The sequence below is a fragment of a genome (assembly GCF_019968955.1).
Source record: "MAG: Porospora cf. gigantea A chromosome Unknown PgA_NODE_753_length_11419_cov_327.429, whole genome shotgun sequence".
In the NCBI taxonomy this organism is placed as follows: Eukaryota; Apicomplexa; class Conoidasida; order Eugregarinorida; family Porosporidae; genus Porospora; species Porospora cf. gigantea A.
In genome coordinates, this window is record NW_027151886.1 from 1 (window position 1) to 11419 (window position 11419).

At 55.3% G+C, this 11419-nt stretch overlaps 8 protein-coding genes across 12 annotated transcripts; 4 read left to right on the plus strand and 4 right to left on the minus strand.

The window, feature by feature from the left end:
* Positions 1-47: 47 nt before the first annotated feature.
* Positions 48-425, plus strand: KVP18_002191 (uncharacterized protein; the record flags this gene model as incomplete). Its single annotated transcript, XM_067952897.1, has 1 exon — positions 48-425. One exon carries the CDS (start codon positions 48-50, stop codon positions 423-425), a length of 378 nt encoding a protein of 125 aa, XP_067806420.1.
* Positions 426-533: 108 nt separating this feature from the next.
* KVP18_002190 (uncharacterized protein) lies at positions 534-2678 on the plus strand (the record flags this gene model as incomplete). Of its 3 annotated transcripts, XM_067952895.1 has the most annotated exons (3): positions 534-537; positions 564-2135; positions 2164-2678. In XM_067952895.1, the coding sequence occupies 3 exons, from the start codon at positions 534-536 to the stop codon at positions 2676-2678; spliced, it is 2091 nt and encodes a 696-aa protein (XP_067806418.1). The 3 variants fall into 3 exon arrangements, with proteins under 3 accessions (XP_067806418.1, XP_067806417.1, XP_067806419.1); XM_067952894.1 differs by lacking the exons at positions 534-537; positions 2164-2678 and having other exon boundaries at positions 1085-2158; XM_067952896.1 differs by lacking the exons at positions 534-537; positions 564-2135 and having other exon boundaries at positions 2409-2678.
* A 96-nt stretch (positions 2679-2774) lies between these two features.
* KVP18_002196 (uncharacterized protein) lies at positions 2775-3945 on the minus strand (the record flags this gene model as incomplete). Of its 2 annotated transcripts, XM_067952904.1 has the most annotated exons (2): positions 2775-3638; positions 3667-3945. In XM_067952904.1, 2 exons carry the CDS (start codon positions 3943-3945, stop codon positions 2775-2777), a joined length of 1143 nt encoding a protein of 380 aa, XP_067806427.1. The 2 variants fall into 2 exon arrangements, with proteins under 2 accessions (XP_067806427.1, XP_067806426.1); XM_067952903.1 differs by having other exon boundaries at positions 2775-3791.
* A 205-nt stretch (positions 3946-4150) lies between these two features.
* KVP18_002193 (uncharacterized protein) lies at positions 4151-4693 on the plus strand (the record flags this gene model as incomplete). Its single annotated transcript, XM_067952899.1, has 1 exon — positions 4151-4693. The coding sequence occupies one exon, from the start codon at positions 4151-4153 to the stop codon at positions 4691-4693; it is 543 nt and encodes a 180-aa protein (XP_067806422.1).
* Positions 4694-4736: 43 nt separating this feature from the next.
* Positions 4737-5009, plus strand: KVP18_002194 (uncharacterized protein; the record flags this gene model as incomplete). The annotated part of the gene is made up of 1 exon (XM_067952900.1): positions 4737-5009. One exon carries the CDS (start codon positions 4737-4739, stop codon positions 5007-5009), a length of 273 nt encoding a protein of 90 aa, XP_067806423.1.
* Positions 5010-5026: 17 nt separating this feature from the next.
* On the minus strand, positions 5027-6583 carry KVP18_002192 (uncharacterized protein; the record flags this gene model as incomplete). Its single annotated transcript, XM_067952898.1, has 1 exon — positions 5027-6583. One exon carries the CDS (start codon positions 6581-6583, stop codon positions 5027-5029), a length of 1557 nt encoding a protein of 518 aa, XP_067806421.1.
* Positions 6584-6658: 75 nt separating this feature from the next.
* KVP18_002189 (uncharacterized protein) lies at positions 6659-8860 on the minus strand (the record flags this gene model as incomplete). The annotated part of the gene is made up of 1 exon (XM_067952893.1): positions 6659-8860. The coding sequence occupies one exon, from the start codon at positions 8858-8860 to the stop codon at positions 6659-6661; it is 2202 nt and encodes a 733-aa protein (XP_067806416.1).
* Positions 8861-8898: 38 nt separating this feature from the next.
* KVP18_002195 (uncharacterized protein) lies at positions 8899-11220 on the minus strand (the record flags this gene model as incomplete). 2 transcript variants are annotated; one of them, XM_067952901.1, is made up of 1 exon in its annotated part: positions 8899-11220. In XM_067952901.1, the coding sequence occupies one exon, from the start codon at positions 11218-11220 to the stop codon at positions 8899-8901; it is 2322 nt and encodes a 773-aa protein (XP_067806424.1). The 2 variants fall into 2 exon arrangements, with proteins under 2 accessions (XP_067806424.1, XP_067806425.1); XM_067952902.1 differs by having other exon boundaries at positions 8899-11211.
* Positions 11221-11419: the final 199 nt, after the last annotated feature.

Consider the following 11419-nt stretch of genomic DNA (forward strand, 5'->3'; position numbering starts at 1 on the left):
TGACTGCATTCGAGATGGATCCAAAAAGCGATATGCATCCTTCGAAAATGGCGGAAGACCAAGTGGAACCGGCGGTGATCGATATGCCGCCCGAATCGAAGATCACGGTGGAAGACGACTCGGAAAGTCTCCCGGAAGTGGTGGAGTACTTGGCTGTTGAGGAGGACAAGCCGGTCGTGCCGCATCGACATCCTGAGCACATTGATGAGCATCCCGCTCCTGAGATTTGCTACGCTTGCCCTGCAGACAAGGACTACATCCGCGACCTTCAGGACGCCCCGACCTCGCCTCGCAGGTCGCCGCTTGGGCCGGCCGTTGGCGGACTGGCAGGAACTTTGGGCTGCGAGATCCATCCTGAGCACAACCCTCAAGAGTGCAAATACTGTCGGGTCATGGACCTGAACGACATCCCACTACTCATATGATTTTGTCATTCGTGAACAACTTACAAAGGTCTGTACATCGATACTCAACAGATGCCTGGTTTTACCAGGCTTGCAGATTCAGTCTGAATAGACTATTATCGTTTTCGTATGTGTAAGTTCGTTATCCCCACATCACAGACGCCAACGTTCGCCTGAATGATTCGTTTCCCGTCGCCTCGTTACTTCTGGGTGCAACCGCTGCATCCTTGGCTCCGCTGCGCGAGGACAGAGTCAAGGACAATCCAGCACCTATCGTCAAAGGATCGCGGACTGGGCTGCCCCCGGGTTCCTTAAGAAGGGCTGGTTCTCTTGAAGGAGCTGGAGCCCTGAGGAAGTCCCACGGATCCCTGAAGAAGGCGCCTAGTTCTTTCAAGAAGACCTCCGGGTCCCTTAAGAAATCCCACGGATCTCTGAAGAAGGCGCCTTCTTCTTGCACGAAGGCCTCCTTGAAAAAGGCGACCTCTGGCTCAAACTCCTTGAGTCGTGTTAACCGTCGCATTTCTGGATCGAGAGACGACGTCAACGGCGTGGGCGACCCCAACCGCCTCCGAGCGCGACGTGCCGTCCACCGAGTGCAGACTTTGAAAGCTAAGTCGGGTTCCCTGACGGCGGGGACGCTGGCAAGAGTGAACAAGCAGGCCAGCAAGGGGGCTAAACGCATGGACCTGGCGTGGGGCGCATTCTACTCGCTGGAGTCGAAGGACGCTGACAAGGTCAAGATGAAGCTCGTTCTCCATGCGCCGCAGCTGACGCACAAGCAATGCGACGGCTCTGCGCTGTTCCTCGCTTATATCGCACGGCAGCTGCTGCTGGGAAAGGCCAGCGTGATCGAGTCTGACGACCGCCAACAGGTGCTTAACAACATCGAGTTTCAGTGGCCCATGGTGGAGGTGTCAGAGGGGCTGAAGTTGTCAGGATTCAATGGATCCCTCGTGCTTGATGTGGAGGGCACGGAGAAAGCCGTCAAGAAGTCGATAGCGCAGATCGTTAGCAGAGCGAAAAGCCCACCGAAGATGAGCAAGGCGTTCTTTGAGGTTTTAAAACTGCAGTTCCTGAAGGAGAGGCTGGACAACGTCAAGAACGACGGATGGGGTCACGAGAAAGATATCCAGCAGCACGTAGATATCGTCATGAGCCGTACCAGTGATCTATGGCCGACCCACGAGCAGGTGCTCAAGTCCTGCGAAAGACTGGACTTCGCCTCCTTGAAAAAGACGGGACTTCTGAAGTCTGTGGAGCTACTGCCGGGGCTAGGACTCATCCAGTGTCGCAGCGGCAAGGAGTCCGAAGTGAGGGCCTTGCTAAAGTCCATGAACCCCAAAGGTCTAAAGGTGGTCTTGAACCGCGTGAGCTTCAAATCCGTGCGTGAGGTCGCTGGAGGTAAGACGCGTCCAGTCCACCTGGTGGAACAGAGTACCGGGCTGCCCAGCAGCGATACGTCATCGACCTCCGTGAGCTTCCAGGTGGACTCCAAAGACCCCGCCAACGCTCTCTTCTCAGAGTTCGTCAAATACTTCGTGGATGAGAGTCACAAGTCCAGCGTACAATCGCATGCTAGGAATTTGGAGACAAACACTCGACTTGTCCGCGCTGCGAACGGAGTTGGCGAGACCAGAGACAACCAGGCGGCCTCCGCAATCCACGCCAACTACGCACTGCATACCTTTTACATTCCCCACCAGAACCTGCTGCAGTTGGTGATGCGGTACTGTGAGGTGATCCAGGAGTCTTAATGCAGCTTCGAGGCTGGGTAAACAACACGAAGTCAGGCAGATTGTTCAGAACTACCTCGCGAGTAATGTGTTGCGGAACCCGGACTTGATTGAGGCTCATTACGAAAAGTTTCTGCAACGAACCTTACGACACGCGTCGGAAGGGTCAGGGTACGTTTTCTCGCGGACCTTCAACGTGCTCTTGGGTGGAGAACGAGCGCAGGAGATCCCTCTTGTCCAGGGAGTGAAGGAGGCCACGTTTGAAAAGCTCATGACGTGGCTACGAAAGCTTATCAGTGACAGCACGTACAGCGTTCAGACAAATTGCGTTGCGGATCTCCAAGAAATGCTGCGAAATGGCGGTAAGACGTCCAACCCGTACGAGATGGTCAAAATGCTACCGTCCAAGCACAGAGAACCGCTCCAAAACAATGTCTCCCAGGAGGTCATGACCTGTTTCGTGTCTTGCCGCAAGGCACGGGAAATCAAACGAGGGAAGAAGGTGCAAGGCTCGTTCAAGCGCGCAGCGCGCAAGCAATGACTCCTTCAACAGTTGAGAATATGGTCGACCGCTCTGGGATCGCACGCTGTTCTGAAATCGAGTTCGAGTGCTCAAACAGTTTTTAGTGACGAATGGTCAGATAAAAGTCTCACTCAGACCTCGAGACTCCCGACGTGCCACACACCTGCCAAGCATGGAGTCCGACTTGGTACGTCGCAGCGTGTGCAGCCTCTTGTTCTGGGAGTAGATCATCTGGCCTTGCTCTCCAAAGGTAATACCACCCTCGTAGGGTCGGAAGTCCGCGGCTTTGTGGTCCTGCAACGGGAGAGGCTTACGACTGACGCGGGCTTTGGTGTTTGAGGGAATTGCATTGGCCATATCAGGCATGGAGCAGATATTGCGGCGAGAGAGAGGTGACGGGGTAAAGTTAAGTACCACGGCCTCATCTCCTTTACAGGCCTCCGCGCAGAGCTCCTTACTGAAATCGTGCAGCTGCGTGACAAAAGCAGGGTTGGGCTTGATGTGAGGTCGGGCTGCCCGTACAATAGCCAACGCAGACTCCGAGGTGATGGTCAGCTCGGAGACGAGAAACGCCGCACAGAATGACGGCGCGCGGCTAATGCCGGCACCGCAGTGGACGAGAACATTGCCGCCCTCCTCAAGAGCTTCACGGATAAAGGCGGATGCTCTCTTGAACCACGGCTTGAGATTTTGGGTGACCTTGTCCTCGACGGGAATGACGAGGTACTTGTAGAGGCGTGGGAAAGGAGGAGGCCCGCAGAGTGGCGCCGCACACACAATATGGGTTATGTGGCGTGATATCAGCTGAATGCGAGAGCTAGCTGTGTGGTATGACCCTATCCAAAGGCCTGGCACCACTACTTGGCATTGGTGGAGTGAGGTTCCGTGGTCCTTGCGTGACAGCTGAAGCAGCTCCGCGTACTGGGCGTCGAGCCCTAGGGCCGAGACGCCGCGTTCTATCTCCAGTCGTGTTTGCAGCTGTGTGTGGTGCTGCCCTCCACTCCACCTTTCGACTCCGAGAGCGGTGGTTGCAGCAGTCGCACTCCTCGCCGTCACGCAGCTCCTCCGTGCAAGTGTCCTCGCAGATCTGAAGGTTCGTAACGAGTTTACGGTAGGCGTCCAGGTTATCATGCACGCTTTTCAGAGTTTCCAACCACCCGGGGCCGCACTTTTTTGGTGGTTCCACAACAAGTGGAGGCACCAACGATAAGACTGCGAAGTAAAAACTCAGGTCACTGAGGTTGAGTGTGGGATCCGGTTCTGGCAGGGCAACCGTTTCGTCCATGCTGATTATTCTTGACACCATACGACGCAGTGTGGAGAACATCCTGGCTGACGTGGAAAAGCTAATTAATACGAACACTGGTGTTGGCTCTGACCTGACCAGTGGTTTCGAGCCACAAGGTTAGAAACGATCGTCGAGGCGGCTGGGGCTGCAGCATGGTGCCTGGGCCTCTGCCCCCCTTCCGGCCAGAATCTCTCTATTTTCAATGAGCCAGAAACCTAGACGAGGCCAGAGTAACCGCCGCAGCAAGCGGGGGTCGTTCTCCTATGGCCGCGGCGGCTCTCGCAGTGGAGATATAGGCGCATGGAGACCGAGCCGGCCCGCTCGTGAGTTCGAACGTGCGACCGAGGTTCGCACGGCTCCTGTCCCTACAGCATACAGCCTTACGAACGACAAGATCGACCTCCTTGTTAGGTCAGAAAAGAGCTCGGCCGCGATGGATGAGCTCATGAGCCGTCTGCTCACTGGGCGCGTAAAGTACACAGAACTGTCCCCACCAGAGAGGAGCATGGCACTGGACGATTTCGACGCACAGGTTGTGTTCCTCTTGCTGAACGCGGCGCGTTCCTTTCGGACCTGGCGAAAACAGACAGTGGCTCGCAGGGAAAAACTTGAGACGAGCGAAATGACAAACGAGGCCAGCCGAACACATAGCGGGCGGACTCAGAGCTTCGTTTTCCCAGACGACCACCTTCAAGGTTTCGTTCCGGACTGTGAGTACAAACCGAGGCCGGCTGACTTGGAGTAGGGGCGTGTAATTTGAATGGAAATAAATAAAACCGAATTGGAAGATGCGGTCGGAAACGCTGAAACGGCTAATGCTGGAATCGTGTGCAAACGAGGACGTACTCACTCGACAAAGAGCGCAGCTAGAACGGTTGATGCAGCGATTTGACCAGTTAGAAACTCGACTGGAGCAAGCCCCACCGAAAACGAACCCACCTACCTATAGACACAGAGAAGAACCCATGAATGAGCCGCTGCTGGCAGAGGTGGAAGACTTGCAACAACAGGACATACTGGACGAGCTGGATAAGGTCAAGGAGCGACTGTTAGGCGAGTGAAGGGTTTATGCAGTCATTCATTTCTTTCGTTGTGCTGCAGCCTTCAAGGCTTGGACTCCCTGGTTCACGGCGAGGATGCCAGGCACGCTTATATTCTCGAACTTCACTTTGTACTTATCATTCAGCATTTGGGCCTGCTTGGTCAGCCGCGACCCAACAGCGCAGCCCTCAGCGTGCGTTTCCACAGCAGGTGCGTACTGCTGCAGCGACTTGTCCAGCATGGAGGCGCCACGCCACCACGCAGCGATGTACTCCAGAGCCGTCCGCTTATTGCCGGCCGCCTGAAACTGCTCCGTAGGGCCGAATGTCCAGAAGTCGTCCGACTCTAGGCCGGCCCGCGCATAGCAGATGCCCTGGATGGGCGTCGTGGCCACGCCCTCACTCTCGCGGTTTGCGAACTTCTTGTACTTGCCTATTTGCCGGCGTCGCTTTCGGATCAGCGCCTCCACCTTCTTCATTTCCTTGGCCTCTTGGCGAGTCAGATTTGCATGGCGCGCAACAGAGGCCATTTCGGTGAAGGTGTCCTGGAGTTCTTCCAGCCCTTCCCTAAGTCGGCGGCACCGGTCTTTAAAATACCGCTGGGTAGCCTTCAGTCGCCCCTCAGCATCCTTGTCGCTGACCATGTCCAATATTCGCTCCGTAGGGTTCAGCATCCACAAGTCACAGACCGGCCACGGTGCCTGCGACGCCACGTTCCACTGAGAAAGGGAGGCGTACAGGTTGTGGGCAGCGTAGGAGCACAGACGAAGGTACCGTTGTCGCGACTCAGTCGCATCGGAGATCTGCTCCTTCAATGGGAGATACACGACCACCAGAAATCGTTTATCCTTTGGGTTGCTGTCGAAATCCGGATGACCGAAAGTGCAGCCTTCGGCGAGCTCATGGATCACCACTGACCCCACGAGATCTACTGCGTCACTTGAGCGTCGTGGTCGGTGGAGAGAAGTTTGTGATCCGGCCTGGTCGTATTGGTTTTGGGGGAGAATCTGCACGTAGGTAGCTTTGATGTGCCTGCTGTATTCGCAACCGAACACTGAAGCATTGCTGTTCACGCTTCTCCGGAGTCGGAAGTTGTCCATGGGCCCTTGAGGCTGCTCGGTTCGCTCTAGAGATCTCATGTAGGTCAGGTAGGCCTCTTTGACGACATGGTTGTGGTACGCCTCGAGCATTTCTGCATCCAGAGGCTCGCCGCGCTTATCGCACGCCATCTTGAATGCCTCTGAGACAACGGCTGGACACCGGCTCAAGTCGGATATTGCAGGCGTTCCTACCACTGCTGCATTAGGGATGCCCATCGTATTGGAAGGAAAGCCCATGAAGTGATGACCCTCGACAGTGCCAGGCACCAGTCCATTGACTGGGATCATGTTACTGCCGTAGTTCTTTAGGATAGTGTTGATGGCACCGTTGTCCATCTTCGCGAAGGCTGAAGCTGGGCACTGCATAAACGGTGGGGCGTGGTTGTCTAGGATTGCGCGCAGCGCCTGGTCTGGCGAGGTTTTCCACGCGGGACCACTGGCGAGCAGGGGAAGAATACGATCCCATCCGTTTGATTTCTGATCTTTGAGTCGCATCGATTATTTTTATGATTTCGATGTTTCGTTTTGAAAAAGAGAGAATTGGTACGGATTTTTAATGGACACGCTATCTCATGTCACCACCTTCCGTCGTTTCACGGGGGTTTTTCCCATGAAGTCGTCAAGGAGCGACTTGGCTTTACCTTCGAGCTCGTTCTGGCCATGATCAACGTACTCACGTTCGGGTTGCCGCAAACGCTTCGACGCCAGCTTCTCCAAATTCTTGCTGAGGTCCATGAGACGGTCAGCCTTGTCCTGCTCCTTCTTCCGCCCCTCCTCGCGAATGACTCCACGGACATCCTTGTCGATTTTGGCCAGCTTTGCCTTCCAGGGCGCAATTGTAGTTTTGTTGATCTTGACGGCTGGCAGTGGTTGTGTGCGTTCCCCTTTCTCTTTCTTTGACACCGTCTTCCAGATGCGCTTCACTGCTGCGCGCTCTTGTTGGGTAAAAACTGTGACAGCAACGCCGCTGTTGCCGATGCGGGCTGTACGACCGACTCTGTGGATGTACCGGGTGCTGTCCACCGGCAAGCCGAGATTGATGACCGCTGACACGTTGTCGACATCGATGCCGCGAGAGGCCACATCTGACGCTAGAATGACGGCTTCCGAGGACATGTGGAAGTTTCTAAGGTTTTGGAGTCGCTGCGTCTGCGACAGGTCTCCATGAAGCTCAAAGTGAGCGATACCCAGTTGAGTTAGCGCGATCGATGTCCGATGGCAGGACTTCTTTGTCTTGAAGAAGGCTATGATCTTAGGAAAGGCAACGCGATCGCTGAGTAGAGGTACAGTAGTTTTGGCCCCCTTGATGGGCTTGTCTGTGGTCAGCAGGTGCAACAGAGCCGCATCAAAATCCTTCCACTCACCGACCCCAAGAAAGACCTGCTCCAACTGCTCACATACGTGGTGTGACTTGTTCACCTGAACCTTGACGGGCTTCTTCAACGCCAGGGCGGCCAAGTCGAGGACTGCATCCTCCAGGGTGGCTGAGAACAGCAGGGTTTGGCGCGTAGGTGTTGAGCACTGTTTCAGAATGTGAATGATGGCGTTCTGGAATCCCAGGTCCAGTAACCGATCAGCTTCGTCTAAGACCATGATCTCCAGAAACTCGAAGTAGACATTCTGGGCATTGAGGGCTACATCGATAATTCGCCCTGGGGTGCCGATCACGATGTCTGGCTGCGTCCTCAAATGGGCAACCTGCTTCTCCATATCCACGCCTCCTGCCACTAACGCACGAGTGATGGTGGTGAACCTGCTGAGGTTGGTGAGCACGTCGTAGGTCTGTATGGCCAGCTCTCTTGTGGGGGATATCATCATGGCTTTCGTCACGGCGCGGCCACCGCGAACTCCAGTGGAGGTGAGCCGCCGACCTTGAATGTTTGGCGACTGCAGCAGCCGCTCCAGGATGGGCAGGCAGAAGGCCGCGGTCTTGCCGGAACCGGTTTGCGCAATGCCCATCACATCACGTCCAAGCAGGACGTACGGAATCGCCTCCTTCTGAATCGGAGTAGGAGTCTTATACCCCATCTCCTGCACGGCCTTCAGAAGAGGCTTCGAAAGGTGAGTGTTACTCCATGCCTGCGACAGCGCTGTGGCCTTAGGCTTGGCCTGCTTGCCGGTCTGCAGTTCGGGGTCCTCGGTGGTCGTTGGGGCCTTGTCGCGGGCGTCCTGTGCTCTCAGAGCCTTCGATCGCTCCCGAACATACCTCCTCTCTAATTCGTCGTCTTCTTCGTCGCTCACGCTCACGTCAGAGTCGTCAAATTCACGTACGTCCACCGCCAGCGTCGTGAATTCCTGCGGCTTCAAGTCCTCGTTGTCGAAAAAATCGTCGTCAACCTCGAAGCCGTCCTCCAGGTCGTCCTCCGGGAGCGCGTCGCTGTCGGTGGCGACCTCGGGAACCTCCTCCTCAGCCTCCTGCTCAGCAGCAGCAACCTCAACGGGATCAATGCCCGCATTCTCTCTTTCTTTAGCCTTAAGCCGCTTGGCATGATCAGCGCGCTGTGCTGCTTTTCTCTCCGCAGTCTCCTGAGCCGCAGATGCCTGCTCAGCAATCTTCTCAAAAATAGGTTGCAGCTCCGATCCACTCTTGGCGAAGGTCAACCCCCTGTTTCTGACACGCCGAGGTTTCTCCACCACCTCCGCCTCCTCCGCCACCTCGCCGTCCTGGAATGTGACTTTATCGACGTACTCGGGCTCATGGTGCGGCTTTGGCACGTAACCTCGGCCGCTAAGGGCACTAGTACCGGATTTCTGGCGTCGTTTACGGGGCATGGAAAATTCCCTTATTACGGCTGTAAGCAGCTGTGAAGTCAAACACTGCGGTATTTACACGAAACGACTTTGACGTGACCAATGGGAAGTTCCGCGCCTGGGTTCCGTTTACATGGAACTAGGCAGGCGAATGTTCCGCGCCTGGGTTCCCGACCAACGCACATTTGGGTGCAGTCGAGCAGGGCTGGCACTGGAGGAGCATTGTGCAGACATGACTCAGCTTCTTCCTGTTCATCGGCAGTCACTGGATCGGTCTCCGCAACCTGAGGCCGTTTCTTCTTCTTCTTCTTTGTGAACTTGGGGCCCTTAGATTTCTTGGGAGTAGTTGAAGCAGGCGTTGTCTGGGGTCTTGTATTCTTCTCGTTCCTAGGCCGCGGAGCGAAGGTCGCAGTTGCGGCTCTTCTCCGTTCGAGAGTCCTCAACAGCTTGTCCGCTCTGAGTCTGTAGCTTTGGTCGGCTGGGCTTGCGCTTTCGTCTTCAGCATGTGGATTCGGTGTATCCATTACGGAGGTCGCTCCCCAAGTGGGGAAAGGGGCGTCTTCTGAGGCTGTGGAGTAGTGGGTGCTGTTGGAATCAATCGACTCATTCGATACAACACGTGTCTTGGGTTCGGAGACGTAGCCGAAACTTTCGGCCGCCAGGTCGAACTCTCTGTTAGGCCAGGCCAGCTTCCACCAGCGTTCAATCTGCGGGCCAGCCTCTTGCCAGGTGGGCGTCTTGTTGGTGTAGAGCGAGAACATGCGTTCTGTGGCAATTCTAATTTCCTCAGGTTGAAGTCCCTGCAAGCAAAAGCACATACATCCCGTTCTGATCAGTGGATCCAACATGTGATTGCTTTTACACACGGGAAAACGTGGCTCTTCCGGTAACTCGGCAGCTGCGGAGCACCCCGCCACTACAGCGGTTGCTAGCTGCTTCCTGATGGCCTGGTGCACGGATGAATCTGTGGAGAACTCATTCAGGAGGTCGCCGTCGAAACGAGTGATCACCCGGCGAACTGCGTCGAGTGTCGTCGCCCTGTGGATGTCCATCGTGATATGGGAGCCCTCCAATCTGCTGCTGGGAGAGATAGGCGCAGGTAAACCACCGGCCGGGCTCTGTTGGGGTAGCAGACTGCGGAGCGCGGTGATGGACGAGGGCTGGGCCTCGTACGCAACGAATCCAGACATGTCGAAAAGATCGTTTCCACAGGGAAATATGTGCTCCAACCACCTAATAGAGAGGCTGTAACCATGGAACGATGGTGAGTCTTTGACGTCATCCCAGTTGTGACTCGCCAACAGGAACGGGTTGAGGAACAGAGGGTAGTAGCCTCCCGACTGCAAAGTGCGCAGCAGCCCATCTACTGGTGGCGACGACTCGATACCCAGAGCCAAAGCGTAGGCTTCCCACCCAAGGCCAATCCGTAGCGTCTGCGAGTCCATTTCCAAGGTCAGCGCTCTCAACCTCTCCCGGTGCGCATGCTTGCAGTCGAGTGCGTCGCAGCGGATGGCGTTAAAGGCCTGCAATATGTAGTAGGTCAGCAGGCTGCGTTGGTGCCGCTGTCTAGTGCTAATGAAGTACAAGCCGAGCTGCACCACCAACACACGTCGGTTTAGATACTCGGAGTCCCACCGGCCCCGGGATTCGAGCAACTGCAGAAGCAACGACATGTCCGTAATGATGCGCGTGGAGCTCTGAGAGGTGGCCTCCTCCATGCAGTCCACCGCCAACCATCGAGCCTGTTCCAGCCAGGGGACGCTTCTAGTAGAAGTCATCTCTCGCAGGTACTGCATGCGATCGTGGTGTCCCAAACATGAGAGAATCGTACTGGGCTTGGATGTTGGCTCCAGGAGCCCATCATCGTACATCTGTAGCCAATGCCATGCAGACAGCTTCGTAAGCATAGATACTTCGCAATCGTCAAACGAGCTGAAGTCTGCGGTGACTCTTTTTTTGTCAGTGGTTTCGAGTCGGCCAGTTTCGGAGTCCACGTTGAATATCGGACTGAGTCCACAGACGTACGCGAACAGAAAGCTCATTTCAGACCAAGTAAGCGGAGTGTTTCCCGTAATGGAGGCCAGATCTTCCTGTATCATCCGAACATACGGTGCGGCCGATGAGGCGTAGATCCCCAACCAGAACTTTAGCAGGTACCGCCTCTCTTCGGACTCCTGAGGGGTATCAGAAACCATAGGGCTGATTAGCGACGTGGCTGGACAGAGTCTCATGGGCAACTCGCAGTTGAGTTCCTGCTGGGTCTTGAGATCGGTCGTCTGACTTTGAATGGCTGCTGAGGTTGGGGCTATGAATTGTCCGATAGAAGCCAACAGGTTTAGGGAGTTTGCGGGGTGCCTTCCTGATGCATGCATCCATTTCATAAATCAACCGCAATTGAAATGTGAAAGTTTGATTTTCGTGAGATGAGTTCAATGTTTGAGGTCAAGACTCCAGACTGCACCCAGACACATCGGTGAGCTCGCAAAGTCCTAATTACTAGGTCTTTGTTCAAATCTGTTGGAGTCTTTAGAGACCTTCATCTGGGCATCGCAGCCACCTTCAAACCAGGAGAACGGATGG